Source organism: Hemitrygon akajei, chromosome 3 (assembly GCF_048418815.1).
Source record: "Hemitrygon akajei chromosome 3, sHemAka1.3, whole genome shotgun sequence".
Taxonomy (NCBI): domain Eukaryota; kingdom Metazoa; phylum Chordata; class Chondrichthyes; order Myliobatiformes; family Dasyatidae; genus Hemitrygon; species Hemitrygon akajei.
This window is the reverse complement of record NC_133126.1, coordinates 100,705,415-100,725,903: the sequence shown is the minus strand read 5'-3', so window position 1 is coordinate 100,725,903 and position 20,489 is coordinate 100,705,415. Positions and strand designations below refer to the sequence as shown.

Here is a 20,489-nt window from a genome sequence, read left to right as displayed (position 1 = left end):
GTGGCATTGCTTCCTATGAGCTGGGCATTTATTCTTCTATATTTATATTTATAGCAGGTTGTTGCAGCTCTGAAATTCTGTTTGAAAGCCTAGATGTAACTGTACTGGCTGTTAATCCAGCTGAGAAATTTCAATAGCCACCTATATTGCACACATCCATGTTTGACCGAAACCTCCAGGATATCAAAGATGCACAAAAAACAGCGGTCATTAACAATGAGCTGCTAACACTCAAGGTAGATATAGCTGCCCTACAAGAAACACATTTGGCAGATTCAGGTACACTGAAGGAAAGGGACTACACATTTTTCTAGCAGGGAAAGAACCAAGATGAGCCCCATGAGCATGGAGTGGGTTTTGCTGTTAGGAACTCCTTGTTGCAAACAGTGGACCCACCAGAAAATGGATCAGAACGACTTATGACTCTCCGCCTACACACCAGTCATGGCCCAGTATCTCTCGTCAGTGTGTATGCCCCTACCTTGAACTCCATCTCTGAGGCAAAAGACATGTTCTACGACAATTTAGAAACTGGTGTCAGGAATATTCCCAGTGATGAGCACCTCATTCTCCTTTGTGACTTCAACACCAGAGTGGGAGCTGATAACGATTCCTGACCATCTTGTCTTGGCCACTTTGGAACTGGCAAAATAAATGACAATGGACAACATCTCCTGGAGTTCTGCTCCTATCACAGCCTGTGCGTAACTAACTCCTACTTTCAAATGAAGTCACAGTACAAGGTCTCATGGTGACATCCATGGTCTAAACACTGGTACCAACTAGACATGATCCTCACCAGGCGCTCTTTCATCAACTCTGTACTAATCACCCGCTCATACCAGAGTGCAGACTATGATACGGATCATGCTTTAGTATGCTGCAAGATCAAGCTATGTCCAAAGAAAATCCACCACTCCAAACAAACTGGAAAACCTTGCAGCAACACAACAGAGATGAAACAGTCAGAAAAGATTGATCAGTTTGCCAAGTCAGTACGGGGTGCTATGACTACCTCCTCACAAGGAGATACTACAACAGAACAATGGTCATACCTTCGCGACACCATCCACGAATCAGCACTCTCTATCTCTGGAAGAAAGACCACAAAGAGCAGTGACTGGTTTGAGGCAAAGTCCAACATCATGACTCCTGTCATCGAACCCAAGCTCTCACCATCCAACCGAACAGTCCATGCACTTCGAACCGCTAGAAGCAAAGTGCAACAGACTGCAGCTGTGACAGGCATAAGATCAATGTATGATGGTATCAAGAAAGCCCTTGGCTCATCGCAAAGCAAGACAGCACCCCTGAAGTCATCTGGCAGTGAAATAATCACCGATAAAAGCAAGCAGATGGAACACTGGGTAGAACACTATTCTGAGCTCTACTCGAGGGAAAATGTTGTTGTTAGCTTAGCCATTGATGCCATCAATTGTCTACCAGTCATGGATGAACACGACTCTGAACCAACCATTGAGGACCTCAGCAAGGCAATTGACAGTCTGGCCCCAGGGAAAGCTCCTGGCAATAATGGGATTCCTCCAGACCTGATCAAACACTCCAAGAGCTCACTCCTCCAACCTTTACACGAGGTCCTCCGTCAGTGCTGGAAGGAAGGAGCCGTACCACAGGATATGTGCGACTCCAAAATCGTCACTTTGTACAAGAACAAGGGTGATAGGAATGACTGCAACAACTACAGGGGTATCTCCCTCCTGAGTATTGTTGGCAAAGTCTTTGCTTGTGTAGCTCTGGCACATCTACAAACTCTGGCAGAAGGGGTCTACCCTGAGTCCCACTGTGGTTTTCACACAAGGAGGTCAACTGTCAACATGATTTTCTCACTCTGTCAACTCCAGGAGAAGTGCAGGGAACAACAGAAACCCCTCTACGTTGCTTTCATTGACTTGACCAAGGCATTCGACCTTGTCAGCAGGGACGGGCTCTTTCAGATTCTCCTCAAGATCGGCTGTCCCCCAAAACTCCTAAGTATCATCAAGTCATTCCATGATGACATGAGGGCTACTGTTCAGTATGATGGCAGTTCATCAGAACCCTTCACTATTCGTAGTGGAGTCAAACACGGATGCGTGTTGGCCTCAAATTATTCAGCATCTTCTTCTCTATGCTATTGAAACATGTGTTTGGGATGTCGACAGAAGGCATCTAAATGCACACCAGGTCTGATGGGCAGCTGTTCAACCCTGCGCGCCTGAGAGCAAGAACAAAGGTGCGAAAGATCTTAATACGTGACATGCTCTTTGCTGATGACGCTGCTATAACCTTGCACACCAAACAGCAAGTACAAACTCTCATGGACTGCTTCTCTAAGGCATGCAAGGACTTCAGGCTTACCGTCAGCCTAAAGAAAACAAATGTCCTTGCCCAGAACATAGTGGAGACACCAGTCATTACCATAGACAATTGCGATCTAGAAGTGGTCCACGAGTTCACATACTTGGGGTCGACCGTTAGCGACACTCCCTCCCTCGATGCTGAAATCAATAGGCATATCGGCAAAGCGACATCGATCCTTGCTCGACTCTTCTCGCGGGTCTGGGAGAATTCAAAACTCGCTACAAAGACCAAGACTGCCTTATACAATGCATGCGTTATCATCACCCTCCTGTATGGTAGCGAGACTTGGACCATCTACTCCAAACAGGAGACGAAACTCAATAGTTTTCACCTATGCGGCCTTTGCCATATCCTCAGCATCACCTGGACAGAAAGTCCCAAACTGAGGTCCTCTCCCGTGCTGGACTTCCCACAATGTTCACGCTTTTAAGACAATGCAGCCTGCGCTGGCTGAGCCATGTCCATCATATCAAGGATGGTAGACTGCCAAAGGACATCCTCTATGGAGAACTAGATAGATAGATAGATAGATACTTTATTCATCCCCATGGGGAAATTCAACATTTTTTTCCAATGTCCCATACACTTATTGTAGCAAAACTAATTACATACAATACTTAACTCAGTAAAAATATGATATGCATCTAAAATCACCCTCTCAAAAAGCATTAATAATAGCTTTTAAAAAGTTCTTAAGTAGTTTACTTAAATACATCGAGTCCTAACCCCGGCACTATAACATATCTTACTCCTGGCGGTTGAATTGTAAAGCCGAATGGCATTGGGGAGTATTGATCTCTTCATCCTGTCTGAGGAGCATTGCATCGATAGCAACCTGTCGCTGAAACTGCTTCTCTGTCTCTGGATGGTGCTATGTAGAGGATGTTCAGGGTTTTCCATAATTGACCGTAGCCTACTCAGCGCCCTTCGCTCTGCTACCGATGTTATACTCTCCAGTACTTTGCCCACGACAGAGCCCACCTTCCTTACCAGCTTATTAAGACGTGAGGCGTCCCTCTTCTTAATGCTGCCTCCCCAACATGCCACCACAAAGAAGAGGGCGCTCTCCACAACTGACCTATAGAACATCTTCAGCATCTCACTACAAACATTGAATGCCGCCAACCTTCTAAGGAAGTACAGTCGACTCTGTGCCTTCCTGCACAAGGCATCTGTGTTGGCAGTCCAGTCTAGCTTCTCGTCTAACTGTACTCCCAGATACTTGTAGGTCTTAACCTGCTCCACACATTCTCCATTAATGATCACTGGCTCCATATGAGGCCTAGATCTCCTAAAGTCCACCACCATCTCCTTGGTCTTGGTGATATTGAGACGCAGGTAGTTTGAGTTGCACCATATCACAAAGTCCTGTATCAGTTTCCTATACTCTTCCTCCTGTCCATTCCTGACACACCCCACTATGGCCGTGTCATCAGCGAACTTCTGCACATGGCAGGACTCCGAGTTATATTGGAAGTCTGATGTGTACAGGGTGAACAGGACCAGAGAGAGCACGGTCCCCTGCGGCGCTCCTGTGCTGCTGACCACCGTGTCAGACCTACAGTCTCCCAACCGCACATACTGAGGTCTATCTGTCAAGTAGTCCACTATCCAATCCACCATGTGAGTCTACTCCCATCTCCGTTAGTTTGTGCCTTAAGATCTTGGGCTGGATGGTGTTAAAGGCACTAGAGAAGTCCAGGAATGTAATCCTCACAGCACCACTGACACCATCCAGGTGAGAGAGGGATTTGTGCAGCAAATACGTGATAGCATCCTCCACTCCCACCTTTTCCTTATACGCAAACTGAAGAGGATCCCAGGCGTGCCTGGTTTGTGGCCTCAGATTCTGTATTATCAACCGCTCCATGGTCTTAATCACGTGCGACGTCAAGGCAACAGGTCTGAAGTCATTCAACTCCTTTGGTTGTGGTTTCTTCGGTACCGGGACAATACAGGATGTTTTCCACCGTCTGGGTACTCTTCTCTGCTCCAGGTTCATGTTGAAGATGCGCTGTAGTGGTTCTCCCAGCTCAGTCGCACAGGCCCTCAGTAATCGTGGGGATACTCCATCCGGTCCAGCCGCCTTGCTGGTACAGATCTTCCTCAGTTGACCTTCCACCTGTGCAGCCGTAATCCTGGGCGTGGGCAAGGTCTCCTGTGAGTGGCTATTTTCCTGTGAGGGAAGTAAGAGGGAGGACGAGTAGAAAGACAAGCCTGGTGTGGAGTTCTGCGGTGAGGATGAGATTGTGCTGTCGAACCTATTAAAGAAGTTGTTCAGCAACAGGCAAGAGGAACATTGGTAGACGCCAGCTTTACTACAAGGACCTCTGCAAGCACGACATGAAAGCCTTAAAAATCAACACAGAGTGCTGGGAGGATACAGCAGATGACCGCAACAAATAGCGAGGTACTCTTCAGCTACACCTGAAGAGTAAGGCAAAAGAGTGATCCTGAGTCAGTTTGAGGAGCGAAGAGCTAAACAGAGAGAGCAGGGAACAACAATTCCACGACGCCCTACAAATGCACAACTGTGGCAGAGGCTACCTTTTCAGGATCAACCTCAATGGCCATAGTCGACGCTGCTCGACAAACCAGTGACTGCCAGAAGCACAGTACCATGGTCAACCACGACTGACGGAGGCCACACACACACTATGTTTGTTTCTATGACAGACACATGCACTGGTCTCTTGGCATAGAAAAAGATGCCAACATTAGGATTCAATAACATTCAGCTCAGAACCCAATGTATGTTGCCAGACCTGCAATATTGTTTTAGCTTCATGCGCTAATCAGATAGAGCACGAAAAAGGAGGAAAAACAAGCTTCCTACAACAGCTAAAGGGATGTTGCTGAAGGTAACCAAATTCAAGATAGTTTGTCATTCTTCAGTACAAAGTGCAAAGAAGAACAAGATGATTGACACTTCAAATCCAATGCAGCATAAAAAGTACAATCAACATAAAGAACACAATAAATACAAATGTAATAACAATCCTATAAACCACAATGTACAAGTAAATCTTTGAGTGTGGCTGTATAGACACAACATTAGCTTACCGTATATTCTGGAGTATAAGCCGGCCCCCATTTTCAAGGTTAAAAAAGTGCCTTTTTCATGTTATTTTTGTATAAGCCTTCCCCCTTTTGTAGAGGTTTTTGATTTAACCAGAGAAGATCACAAGATCTCACATGCTGGTACTCAGCTTTGCCAGATCCCAAAACGGGAAATTTTGTGAACCAGTACCTGCTAAGAAAACAGGCCTACACATTGTAGAGCATTATAAGCGAATTCTTAATAAATAAATCAGGGAGGGAAGTTTTGGATTAGGTCTCTAATGGTAAAGAATCCTCTGAAATGTAACCCCCGTGAAACCATTTAGCGCCTATCGTAATCTCATTAAAACATAACATGGGGTGGCGGGATCAGTACGTGTACTCAGTATTGAGTTTTTGACCACCATGTACAAAAGATTAAAACGAATGCGATATGATGCTGGCTTCAAGCTGAAGGTTGTTGAATTCACTAAAGGTATGAATAATTCTGCAGCTGCTAAGAAGTTTAGTGTAAACGAGAGAGAGTGAGAGAGTGGAGAAAGGCAGAGGACATGCTGAGGGAAATGCCAAAGACGAACTGTGCAAACTGCGGGAAAACTTGTCAGTGGCCAGAACTGGAAGAAAAAGTTTTAGAGTGGGTGAATCACCAGCGATCATCTGGATGCATTGTTACCAGAGAAATGATTCGAGTTCAAGCGTTGAAATGGGACGAAAAACACCGTGAGGTCAGTGAAAATTTCAAAGCTACATGAAGTTGGTGCACCCAATTTATGAATAGACGTGATCTTGTGTTGAGACAAAAAGACAAAGATTGCTCAGAAAATTCCCGCGGGGTGTTGTTTGCGTTCAAGAATGCTGCTGAATGGACGAAGCCGGTTGCTTGAAGTGGGTTAAAGAGGTGCGGCGTCGACGTCCCAAAGGTTTCAGGAAGGAAAAGTCGCTACTTGTCTGGAACGTCTTCAAAGCGCACTTGTCAGGTGAGACAAAAGCAGCATTGAAAGCTAAAACCGGAAATTGAAACCGGAATTTACGGTATATACATACATTGATTGTATGTACATAAAATGGCTGAAGTGTATGTAGTGGTGGTGAAGGGACGTGGGGTGGGTTAATGGTGGAGGTATTCATCAGTTTGATGGTCCCATCACCTGATTCAGGATGAATCCAATCTTAACAGCAGCAAAGTAATGTAGCAGAGAGCCACAGAACCCAGACCGTTGTTATGATCCTACTTATTGGTGCAGACTGGTTAATGTATTACCACCTATAGGTTTACAAGATGACATCAATAATGAGCCAAGAGAGGATGCACCACAATTGCTAACGCAAATCATGAACAGAGAACTTCATCCAGGCAAAAATCAACTGCAGCCATCAAGAACCATATTCCAGAGGCATCTCATGAATGTTATCCTGGTGTAGATACATACACAAACACTGCTGGATTCTAAAAATGCTGAATCTATATACTGATGGTATGTTTTGTTAATTAATAATTTAAATAAGAGAGATATTAATGTATTTATCATGGAACACAAAAATCTTAGTCTCTATAAGCTTCAGCAGACCCCCAAGATACAGATCAGTCTCTTACCACCTTCAATAAACAGTAAATTACACAGAAAAATGGTCTGTTGGTCTCTATTGCAAGAGTCAATGATGCTTTGCTACATTGCTCTCGCTCCAGTTACATGGTGAGACTAGACCGACTTCTGAAATGTTGTACAAAGAGATTGACTGGGATCTGGAGTTTAAAGAATAGATGACTTAATTGAAACATCCAAAATTCTTCAAAGGGCTCAAAAGGATAAATGTTTCTGCAGGCTGAAGTTTCTAGAGCTGGGAGTTCGTTTTGGACTGAGAAGAGTAGAAATTTCCTCACTCAAGTAGTGGTGAATCTTTAGAATTCTCAATCCTGGTGGATTTTGCAGGCAACAACGGACATGGAAATATGGCAAGAAAATAAAGTTGAATCAGCCTTGATTTTTTTTTTAATGCAGGGAAGGAAGGCTTCAGGAAGTGACTGATGATTCCTGCCCCCACTTATTATATCCCTATGACTGTATTATAATTGTCAGTCTGTCTTAAATCAATTTACTGCATGCAAAATAGTCCATAAATAGAAATGGATTGTAATCAAACTTGACTAATGAAATTGAATTGAACTAATTAATCCTAGCCAAATGTTAAATCATATGTTGCAGGATCAAAGTAATTATATCTAAAATATTTGGATTCCAGATTAGTGTTAAAACATAGCTCAAGCAATAGCTCATTCAATACCTCTAGTTTATGTACCAATCTTATCAATTGACCAGCATTTTAATAGTTAATTGGGAAGTCTATGGAGCTGCTCATTGCTCCAAACGTTTTACAGAAATTTGTCTTCTCGCCCACGGAGGGGAAAAAGGTATTAATTTATTTCAAAGGTTGTCTCAATGCTACTTAATAGGTGTTATGACATTTAAGCCACAGTGACATTTTGAGCTATTGTACACCTTGGGATGTTCCCCCTCCCCCCACATTCTGTATGAAGAAATGCTACTAAAGTCAAGAACATACATTAAGCCTAAATGTGACCCAGAGAATGTATAGTTGAATGAGAGGAGAGGCAGTAGAAGATATGAAAACTAGAATGAGAAACCAAAAAAAATTTGGTTGAGGTTGTTTTATCCCCATTTCTCCAAATGATATCAAACTATAATATACATAGTTGATGTATATGCTCATATCATTAGATAGAACTTAACAGCACAGTACAGCCCCACAGCCCATGATGTTTGGCTGACCTTTTAACCTACTCTAAGATTAATCAAACTTTTCCGTCCTACACAGCCCTCCATTTTTCAATAATCCATGTATCTTTCTAAGAGTATCTTAAACGTCCCCAATGTATCAGCCTCTACCACAACCTCTGGCAGGGTATTCCATGCACTGGGGGCTGGGAGTGTGGTGGGGGTGGGGGGGGGAGATATCAGGCAAATTTCATATGCTAAAACAAAAATTATTTCTGATACCTCCCCACATTTTCCTCCAATCACCTTAAAATTATGCCCCTCCCCATCAGCCATTTCTGCCCTGGAAAAAAGGGAGCGCATTCGATCTCTGCCTCTTAGTTGGTGCCTTCATCAAGTCACCTCTTATCCTCCTCCTCTTCAACAAGAAAAACCCTAGCTCGGTCAACCTAAGACGCCCTCTTATTTAGGCAGAATCCTGTACACATTTCCTATATCATCTCTAAATGATAGAGCACTGACAGATTGGCAGGAGGCAAAGACTGGGAATAAAGGGAATCTTTTCTTGTTGACTTCCAATGACCAGTGGTGTTGAAGTCTGTGTAGGGACCATTTCTTTTTACATTATATGTCAATGATTTGGTCGATGGCTTTGGGCAAAGTTTGCAGACAATACAAAGATTGGTGGAGGAGCAAGTAGTTTTGAGGAAGAAGACAGGCTACAGAAGGACTTAGACAGATCAGGAGAATGGGCAAAGTGGCAGATTGAATAGTGTCGGGAAGTGTATGGTCATGCACTTCGGTAGAAGAAATAAAAGCACAGACCATTTCCTAAATGGAGACAAAATTCAAAAATCTGATGTGCAATGGGTCTGGGAACCCTCGTGCAGGATTCCCTGAAGGTTAATTTGCAGGTTGAATCGGTGGTGAGGAAGGCAAATGCAATATTAGCATTCATTTTGAGAGGACTAGAAGAGGAAAGGTGGATGTAATGTTGAGGCTATAAGTTTCAAGTTCCTGGGTGTCAAGATCTCTGAGGATCTAACCTGGTTCCAACATATCAATGCAGGTATGAAGAAGGCAAGACAGTGGCTATACTTCATTAGGAGTCTGAGAGATTGATATGTCAGCAAATACACTCAAAAACGTCTATAGATATACCATGGAGAGCACTCTGACAAATTGCATCACTGTCTAGTATGGGTGGGGGCAGACTACTGCACAGGACTGAAAGAAGCTGCAGAGCATTGTAAATTTAGTCAGCTCCATCTTGGGTATTAGCCTACAAATTACCCAGGGCATCTTCAAGGAACGGTGTCTCAGAAGGGCAGCGTCCATTATTAAGGACCTCCAGCCCCCAGTGCATGCCCTTTTCTCGCTGTTACCATCAGGTAGGAGGTACAGAAGCCTGGAGGTACACGCTCAGCAATTCAGGAACAGCTTTTTTTCTCTCTGCCATCCAATTCCTAAATGGACTTTGAACCCTTGGACACTAGCTCAGTTTTTAAATATATATTACTTCTGGTTTTTGCACGATTTTTAATCTATTCAATATATTAAATATTGATTTTCTTATATATTTATTATTATTTTATTTTGTTTTTTTCCTTCTATATTATATATTGTATTGAACTGCTGTTACCAAGTTAACAAATTTCACGACACATGCCGGTGATAATAAACCTGATTCTGATTTCAAGCACTGGTTGAGACAATAACCTCGACACCTAGTTTTTTTTATCAGCTACTATTGATTTGCGGAATACATGATGAGGCCTCACTTGGAATATTGAGCAGTTGTGGGCCCCTTATCTAAAAAAAAGGATGTGTTGATATTGGAGAGGGTTCAAAAGGAGTTCACAAAAATGATTCTGGGATTGAAAGACTTATCATATGAGAAGCGTTTGATGGCTCTGGGCCTCTACTCACTGGAATTCAGAAGAATGAGGTGTGACCTCATTGAAACCAATCGCATGTTAAAAGAGCAAACACGAGGAAATCTGCAGATGCTGGAAAAAGTCTGGGCCCGAAATGTCAACAGCGCTTCTCCCTATAGATGCTGCCTAGCCTGCTGTGTTCTACCAGCATTTTGCGTGTGTGGTCACATGTTAAAAGGCCTTGATAGAGTGAATATGGAGAGAGCGAGCCCTGATTAAGAGTCTCAGCCCAAAATGTCAATTGTTTACTGTTTTCCATAGATGCTCCAGCATTTTGTGTGTTGCTTTGGATTTACAGTATCTAAATCCAAACATCCATATTTGGAATGCTCCTTGTGACGGGGGAGTCTAAGGCCAGAGGAGTAGAAAGACGTCCTTTTGGAATGGAGATAAGAGGGAATTCCTTTAGCCAGAGAGTGATGAATCTGTGGAAATCCGTGCCACAGGTGGCTGTGGAGGACAACTCATTGGATATATTTAAGGCAGAGGTTGATAGAATCTTGATTAATCAAGGAATGAAAGGATTCTGGGAGAGGCAGGAGATTAGGACTGACAGGGAAAATGGATCAGCTGTGGTGAAATAGTACTGTACCACTACTGCAAAGCAGATTTCACGACATATGCCAATGATATTAAACTTGATTCTGATTGAAAGCAATGCTGAGCCACAGTCATGAGTGTAGAGAGAACAGAACAACAGGCTAAGCACACTCCCTTGAAGTGCATCTGTGTTGATATTAACCCAAAGCTCGTATCAGATTGTTAGAACTGCCCAATGCATTACTGGTACCAGCTGACTCAGCATCAAGGACATATCTGGAAAGTTGCTGGAAATGGGCCAGCATTATTATGAAGGATCCTACCCATCCTGCTTATACACTGTTTGTCCCACTCCCATGAGAGAAGAGCATCCAGACCAGGATCAATAGACTCAAAAAACAATTCCTTCACCCAGGCTGCCAGGTTTATCAACACTTCCACCCATTAATCCACCTGGCATCATTTTTTGTAGATACAATTAGTCTATGTATATAACAGCTACTTGTACGTTGTGTTTTATTGAATTGCTTTTATATTTTTTGTGTTTTTTATTGTGTCCTTCATGCTGCATCGGATCCGGAGAAACAACCATTTCATTCTTCTCAGCACAAACATCGCCAACGGTCTCAAATGATCTGTACATACCAGTTGTGTGGTGAAGAACGCACAGCAGTGCCCCTTTCACGTCAAACAGTTGAAGAAGTTTGGTATGGGCCCCCAAATTCTAAGAACTTTCTATAGGGGCACAATTGAGAGCATCCTGACTGGCTGCATCACTGCCTGGTATGGGAACTGTACTTCTCTCAATTGCAAGACTCTGCAGAGAGTGGTGTGGGCTGCCCAGCACATCTGCAGATGTGAACTTCCCAATATTCAGGACATTTACTAAGACAGGTGTGTAAAAAGGGCCCAAAGGATCATTGGAGACCTGAGTCATCCCAAACACAAACTGTTCCTGCTGCTACATAGGGAAATAGTACTGCAGCATAAAAGCCAGGATTAACAGGCCGGGACAGCTTCTTCCACCAGGCTATCAGACTGCTTAATTCATGCTGATGTTACTGTATTTCTGTGTTATATTGACTGTCCTGTTGTACACAAATTACTATAATTGTACATTTAGACAGAGACATAATGAAGATTTTTACTCTTCATGTACATGAAAGATGTAAGTAATAAATCAATTCAATTCACTTATGTGAAGAATGACAATAAACAATCTTGAATTTATAATTGCAGTCATCTCACCCAATGCATGAGCAAGCCAACTACCTTTTGGCAAAACATCATTAACACAAAAATCTGAAAGCTGCTGGTTCTCCTCCTCTTGTGACTAGCCTTTGTGTTAATCAAACTCAGCAGGCAGTTTATTCGCTGCATTTGGTCTTTAATCACCGCCAATTAGCAGTTACTCATATACAAGAAATACAATCAGCCCTCCTTATCCGCAAATTCAACCAACTGTGAATCCCGAAAACCCAGAAGTGCTCCTCCAACACTTGTTGTTCGAGCGTGTACAGACTTTTTTTCTTGTCATTATTCCCTAAACAATAAAGTATAACAACTATTTTACATAGCATTTACATTGTATTAGGTATTGTAAGTAACCTAGAGATGATTTAAAGTATACGGGAGGATGTGCGTGGGTTATCGTGGATCGGAATCAGAAAAAAATCAGAAGTTCACTTACTAAGTAAGTCGGAACAGGTACATCCGGTATTATTTAGCGTCAGTTAGTCAAATGTTTGCATCCGTATATAGTATTTATTTTACCTTTCTATGCATATAAAACACTTAAGAACGCATGTTTCAATGCCAGGCTCAGGAAGTTCCCAAGTGTAAGCCAGTGACAGATCGCTATCGAGTGTGTTCTCCACCATGCTGGGTTGATGTGGAGGATCAAAAACCCAAAACCCCAAAACCCAATAACTAAACCACTGCATTGCTTAGTAATAATTGTAGCTTTCATCGGGGCACAGCCTTTCTCACTTTATCCTTTAAAATTGTTCCGATCATTGACTAACATAGCCTAACGCTTTTCTAATGACCGATGGCATTTCACATCTTTCCGATCGCTTTATTTCCACTTTGTTTTCAATCATTATCGTGATTATTTTCGTGAACAGAAACACTGCGGATTCAGATCTCTGTCGCTGGCTCCTAATGTCCACTGTGCTGAGACAGGTTAAATAAGGTCTTGGGTTCCGCTGGGTCCTAAGGTCCACCATATTGAGACAGGTTGAATAAGGGACTTGAGCATCCGCGAGGGGTCCCGGAACCAATCCTCGCGGATAAGGAGGGCCGACTGTACACCACTATCCAATTTCCTCTACCCCCACATTACTTTTTTGATGCTTTATTCTATTTTCTCTCTCTTTCAAACCAAGTAACTTTCAGAAAGACTAAATGTTTTAAAGAATATCTTCAAGATTCAGGATTGCTTTATGTCATTTCCAAAGCACAGGTGTAAAGGAGAATGAAATAATTGTTACTCCAGATCTGATCCATGCAAACAAAATATACATTTTTAAGATCTGTAACACAGCTTCATTAATGCTATCTTGACTAATATCATTTAATGCAGTAAAGATCAATAAAACTTGCAAAATGGTTCTGAATATGGTGACATGTACTTATTAAGTTATTGGCTGATTTTGACAATCTAATGAATACGCTGTCCAACCAGCATCTGTAGAGTATCCTCAATAAATCAGATAGCAAGTCTTACTCTGTTTAAAAATATTGCTTAAAAAAATCTTTAACTAGAGACACAAGCAGAAAACAAATTTTCACTCTTCTCTACTCTGAACCAGTGTCTGTAACTTAAAAACAAATCACAATAGCTTTGATCAATCACAATTACAAATATGTCTGAATAGGCAACATCTCCTCTACAATCACAATCAGCACAGGTGCACCATGAGACTGTGAGCTTAGTCCTCTGCTCTACTTACTTTACACTTATGACTGTGAGGCCAAGTACAACTCCAATGCCGTATGCTAATGACACTACTGTTGTAGCCAAAACAGCATTAAGGAAGGAGATTGAAAGTGTCACTGAGAGTGTCATGACAATAACGTCTCAAAGTCAGCAATACCAAAGAGATGATTATTGACTACAGGAGGAGGAAACCAGAGGTCCGTGAGCTAAGCTCACCAAGGGTTCAGAGTAGGATAGGATCAGCAACTTTAAATTCCTTTGCATTATCATTTCAGAGGATCTCTCCCAGGTCCAGCACATAACTGAAATTATGTGAAAGAATGCACAGCAGCATCTCTAACTTAAAAGTTTGCGAAGAGTGAGCATGTCAACTAAAACTCTGACTAACTTCAATAAACTTGTGGTGGAGAGAGTATACTGACTGGTTTCATCATGGCCTGGTACGGGAACACGAATACCCTTGATTGGAAAAGCATTCAAAGAGTGTTAATATAGCCCAGTCCATCACAGGCAAAGCCCTTCCCACTATTGAGCACATTTACAAGGAGTGCTGTTGCAGGAAAGCACCACAGAATCCAGACCATGCTCTTTTCTCGCTGCTGCCATCAGGAAGGAGGTATAAAAGCCTCAAGAACCACACCACCAGTTTCTGTAATAGTTATTACCCTTCGAGCACAAGGCTCTTCAACCAGTGCGGATAACTTAACTCACCCCAACACTAAACTGATTCCACAATCTACAGACTCACTCTTAAGGACTCTACAACTCATATTCTTGATATTTATTGTTTATTTATCTATTGCTATTATTGATTTCTTTTTGTATTTGCACAATTTGTCATCTTTTGCACATTGGTTGCTTGTCCATCCTGCTGGGTGTGTTCTTTCACAGATTCTATTGTATTTCCTGTGAATGCCCACAAGAAATTCAGTCTCAAGGTTGTATATGGTGACATATATCTACCTTGATAATAAATAGTTTGAAGTTTGAGTTCTACTCATTAACATTGCCCTTTGAATATGCTACGTATTATCATTCACAGACCTGTAAAACACTATCATAAGACAAAGGTACTGTGCAGAATACAGCCCAGTTATGCACAAGAGACTTAACATCCTAAGAAAATATAATTGATCCAAAGCAGAGAGACAGAGCTGTGTTTGCACCTCACATATTTCAAGATACAATTCTGCGTAAATTTTACCAAGGATAGCAAAAAAAAGATAGGGGACTAAGATAGGGAGAGATGTTAAACTAATAATCAGAGACAATAGCTGCTCTCAGAGGGGACATAATGGAGACTCATCCACTAAGTCGATATGTACAGAACGCAAAAATAAAATTGCAATTATGCTACACAGTCCTCAACAGTCACCAAGACATTGAGGAACAGATATGCAATTAGATTAGGAAAAAGGAGCAAAAACAACAGGGTGTTGTTGTGGGTGACTTTAACCTACTCAATATATACTGGGACCTCCTTAATGCATGAAGGTTAAACAGCTGGATTTGTGAGGTCAATCCAAGAGTTTCTTAAAACAGAATGTGGACTAGAGGAGGGACCATTCTAGAATTGGAAGAGGGAAATGAGCCTGGCCTGGGTGACTGACCTTTCAGTGGAGGAACACTTAAAAAACAATGATCATAACTCCTTAAGTTTTAAAATAACTATGAATAAATATGGATCTGCAGGAAAATATTAAATTGGGGAGGGCAAATTCTGAGTGCGTCAGGTTGGCGCAAAGGTGGGTTAATTGGGTACAGCTATTTTTGGGAAAAATCTACAATCAACATGTAGATAGTGTTTAAAATCCAAATGCACAGATTTCAGGACAGTTATGTTCCATTAAGGAAGAACAAGGTTGGCAAGGTAAGGGAACCATGAGAAAGGTTGTGAAGTTAGTCAAGAAGGAAAAGGAAGCACGTGTAAGGTTTGGGAAGCCAAAATTGAACATAACCTTTGTGGATATTAAAGAAGTCAGAATAAAGTCAAGTTATTGATTAGAAGAGCCAGGAGGGACCATTAAAAGTCCTTGTCCAGAATATTGTCCAGAATATTAAGATGCCTGGGATCAATGGTGACTAGGTCATTTGGATTTAGAATTGATTTGTCCTTAGAGTGTTTATTTAGGATGAGAATGAGTATGAAACCACTTCCCAGGCCAAAAAAATTGGGAGCCAATTAAGTGCCCAAGAGCTTCATTATCAATTACATGTCACCTATACTGTGTACAGAACCTCATTACATTAAGTCACCAACTAATCATCGGTGCATGAAGGAGGCAAAGATTCCCAGTGGAAATGGAGAATTCATCAGGCCTGTCAGTGAACATCAAGTGGCAACCACTGCAGTTGCAAGCTATCAGCAAGTCACAATTCAGCATATTATTCAAACTATCCAGCACACAGAAACCAGCCTAATGAAATATAACAGTCTGAATTGATATTACATCAGAACTAACCTTGCAGTTTCTTCAAAACAGCAACTTCCATTTTAAGAACTTGCTTTGGTTGCTGGGCTGACTCCACCTTGAGAGCAACATTTTCCTGGGTCAAGAAGTCCACAGCTTCATAGATTTCACCAAAGCCCCCACCTCCAATCTTTTTCAACTGCAAGACAAAAATGAAAACTTTAATTAATAAATCCACCATACCAAAATAATTACAAAGTAACTGACATTTAGTGTAAAGATATTTACAATTGGCGTAACTATTAGTGTTTTAGAATTTATGAATATGGTTCATATTCGTGTATCAATTTTCCAGTAAACAATTGAAAAATAGAAAAGATAGCCTTGTATTTTCAGACCTTAGAGGCCCACTGAAATTTCCAGTGAATGAAGTACTTTACATTCTGTCTCTACTGTAATGTAAGGATACAACCACCAAGCTGCACACAAGTTCCCACAAATATCTTGTCTGATTATACCAGATAAATCATTTGGAGTCATTGGGTTAAGAAAAAGTTTTTCCTTAAAATAATTCTACTCTCCTTCAAAACCTACTGCCAAGATCTTTCAGGTCCATAGAAGCTCAAGTGTGATACCACTGGCCCTTATAAATACAGTGGAGAAGCATTCAATCTTAAATGTTGGTATCATGATGGTGACCACAAAGCAATCACATTGTCCTAAAACCCCTTAATTTAATGTCTTTTGTAAACAGAAAATCATTTTCCTTACATTGCATTTTTGTGATTTTAGTGTACCAGGAACATTTTCCAAAAGCAGTGCAAGCTGAAAAGTTATACAAATATACACACACACACACACACACACACACACACACACACACACACACACACACACACACACACACACACACACACACACACACACACACACACACACACACACACACACACACACACACACACACACACACACACACACACACACACACACACACACACACACACACACACACAAATATATATATATATTAATATATATTAAATACTAGATGGTAAGTCTTGGATTTGATCACCATGGCACACAAGGCCCAGGTTATTTTGGAGAGTATTCCTCAATGCCACCTAAGGTGACAAGCAGAGGTTTATAAAAGTAAAGAACTGCACCTAATAACTTGTTATCCATAAGCTAGTGAATTCATTTGAAATTGAATTATACTTTTTTTAAAATTAAAAGAGCTTACAACGTACTGAACACTCTGGATGGGACACTTCCATGGCCACAGCCAAGAGTGGCTTTGTAATACTACCACCGTTTCAGCTGAGCAAGATCTGCAACAACTAGTGATTAAACACAAACTTCAACCTTATAATTAACCTTTACAGATGGGTCTATCCATTTCAGCATTGAAAGGAGTATACTACAATCATTATGAAAATAAGACTTTAAGGACATACTCCACCATTGTGCTAAATGGAATAGGCTACAAAAATCAACTGCCAGCTCAACACTGGACATCCAGGAAAAGCTGTGGATCATCAGCCACAGCCGAGGAGTAAAATACTGCATTCTCTACCCTCATAGCCGAGAAGATTGATCACTCTGGCTTTGTAAACAGGCAATGGGGAACAGCCATGTTTTAATGGAAGGTTCAAGGGGCACACTATGACAGCAATAAGACAGAACTAAAAATTGAAATATTAACTTGGTTAATCTGCTAAGTAATTTCACAAACAATGGATCTAACCAATGCACTTAAGTCATGCCACATCTCATTGTGAATGCTGATAATAAATTAAACTAAAAGCAGAAGGAAAACCCAAAATATGAGCCAGTATATCTTACAGGACAAGACTGAACCATATCCAAAGAAGAATCTCATGAAGGAAATACTCCTTCTGAGATCCCAAGTTTCATCTTAGAATCGGAGCACCTGAGCTGTACAACACAGAACACAAGAATGTAAGAACATAGGCCCACTTCTTCAATTCCAATCACCATGCACATCTATACTAATCACACTTGCCTGCATTTATTCCATGTCCCTCTATGCCTCTATTCATTCAAGTACCTATCCAGATACCTCTTAGATGTTGCTAAAAACAACCTCTCCCACAATGTCACAAAAATAAAGGAGCTGGTTGTGGAGTACAGGAAGAATGCAGACAGGCTGACATCAGTGGATCTGGAGTTGAGAGGGTGAACAGCTTTAAGTTCCTCAGCATAAACGTCACTGAGGTTCTCACATGGTCTGTACATACCGGCTGTGTGGTGAAAAAGGCACAATAGCGCCTTTCACCTCAGACGGTTGAAAATGTTTGGTATGGGTCCCCAAATCCTAAGAACTTTCTATAGGGGAAAAATGACAGCATTCTGTCTGGCTGCATCACCGCCTGGTTTGGGAACTTCCCTCAATCGCAGGACTCTGCAAAGTGGTGCGGACAGCCCAGCACATCTGCAGATGTGAACTTCCCATGCTTCAGGATATTTACAAAGACAGGTGTGAAAAAAGGATCCGAAGGATCATTGGGAACCTGAGTCACCCCAACCACAAACTGTTCCAGCTGCTACCATCCAAGAGACGGTACCGCAGCATAAAAGCCGGGACCAACAGGCTCCAAGACAGCTTTTTTCATCAGGCCATCGGACTGATTCTACATTTATAAATTACTCTAAGTTGCACACTTGGATGGAGATGTAAATGTAACTCTCACTTTGGCTAGCAACTTAATATAGGAGGTGTTAGCTCCCAGCCCAGCCAAACTTAAGAAATCCTGTTTAGGCGGATGCTGCGCGATGTGTCCCCTATTACAAATCAGTACCCTAAAATAACAAACAGTACACAATATGCAATTAAATGATTAAGCTTTATAAATCTTATTTTGACTATATGGTTAGTAAAGAAAACAAAAAAAAAAGGGCCCAATCTTATGAAACAGTCTATTGCACGATGTTGGAGCTCACTGATAAGCTGGTTGTCCACCATTGACCTTCTCCCTTTGTCACTGCCCTTTGGACCCTCGCTCCAAGTCCAGCCGGTCCGGCGGCCTACCAATTCTCTCCATTCGCATCTTCTCTCCTCATCTCACCCCGGCAAAAGACCGTGAAAATCTCTCTTCCAGACTCACAAGAACAACAGCATTCCAAACCCCATTATCTTCAGTCATAACCCAAACATTGCTGCTACAGAGAAACCGTTACATTATCTGTGAAACCTTACAGCATGTTACACAGGAGTGAAACCCTACAGCAATGTTACACTCTCCCCCCACCAAATTTAGTCATGTCCTCATGACGTTGCGATAATTCGCCAACCCTTCCTGCAAATCAAAGTCTAATCCAGGTGTAAAAGGCAGTGACATGGCTCCCCAAAACAGTAGGCGTCACACTCTGTTACCCTGGTGCTACGTAGGCCAACTTATCCGGTGGTCTCCTAATTCTCTGAGACCTCCACACCCTATCATCTAACTCTTCAGGTTCTGACACTACTGGGAATACTTCCAGACTACCTGGCGAGGCATCCCCCGATCTATCCCTCATGCCCACCTACAACTCGGAGCCATCTTTCCCTTGATCAAACCCCGCTTCCTCCCCTGCAGAGTCCCGCTGCAACCCAGGCTTGCCCACAGATATCCCCCCCCCCCCAACTTCACCTGTCTCAATGGGAGAAGGGCCAGGAGTCTCTTCCTCAGTCAATGGGGAGTTAGCGAAAGGCAGCATATACCACACATTCAGGTCCTCATTCTCCCAATCAGTATCGCTCTCAAGGGTGGGGGCCGGCCTAACCTTGCCTGTTGGGGGCCTGGTAGCCACCCCACCTTTCCAAAGAGTCCTCTTACTAGGTGTAGGCTCCAATTCTGGCTCTGGGTCTACCTGGAGCTCCTGTACCAGGGGCAACAGGCAGTTCTGATGGAGAATATAGACAGGCCCCTTCCCATCCTCTGGTTTCACCGGGAAAACTGGTAGGTTTGGCATCTGACTCTCCACCACATAGGGCGTAGCCACCCCGCGGTCAGCCAACTTGTGCTTTCCAGGTAGCCCCAAATTCCTTATGAGGACTCTGTCTCCTGGCAGGAGTTGAAGAACCTCACCTCTTCTTATTCCCTTGATTCTGCTTGGCAGCCGCAACCCCTGCTAATTCATAAGCCCTTTTCAACTGTCTTCTCATGTCAGACACATACTTCAGATAAGTCTTCAGTGATAAGTCAACCTCGGCAGTCCCAAAACAAAGGTCAATGGGCAACACACACAAAATGGGCAACCTTCCCTCGTGCCCAAACATCAGATAATATGGCAAGTACCCAGTAGCTTTATTTCGTGTACAACTGTGAACCAGATGCCCAATATGTTGACTCCACCTGCTCTTCTTGCTGATCTCCAGGTTCCCGAGCATGTCTAGCAAGATCCAATTAAACCTCTCTGGCTGGGGATCACCCTACGGGTAATAGGGCGTGATCCTCGACCTCTTGACTCCAAGCATGCCCAGTAACTCACGGATGAGTCT

The 20,489-nt window shown here is 42.4% G+C and overlaps 1 protein-coding gene across 4 annotated transcripts in view; it reads right to left on the bottom strand.

The window, feature by feature from the left end:
• The window catches only part of LOC140725256 (tau-tubulin kinase 2-like), a 363,522-nt gene that overhangs the window by 235,283 nt on the left and 107,750 nt on the right, over window positions 1-20,489 (bottom strand). For all 4 annotated transcript variants that reach the window (XM_073040487.1, XM_073040490.1, XM_073040489.1 and 1 more), the window contains exon 3: window positions 16,037-16,184. In XM_073040487.1, the coding sequence (XP_072896588.1) occupies window positions 16,037-16,184 (148 nt within the window). The remainder of the gene's footprint in view (window positions 1-16,036; window positions 16,185-20,489) is intronic.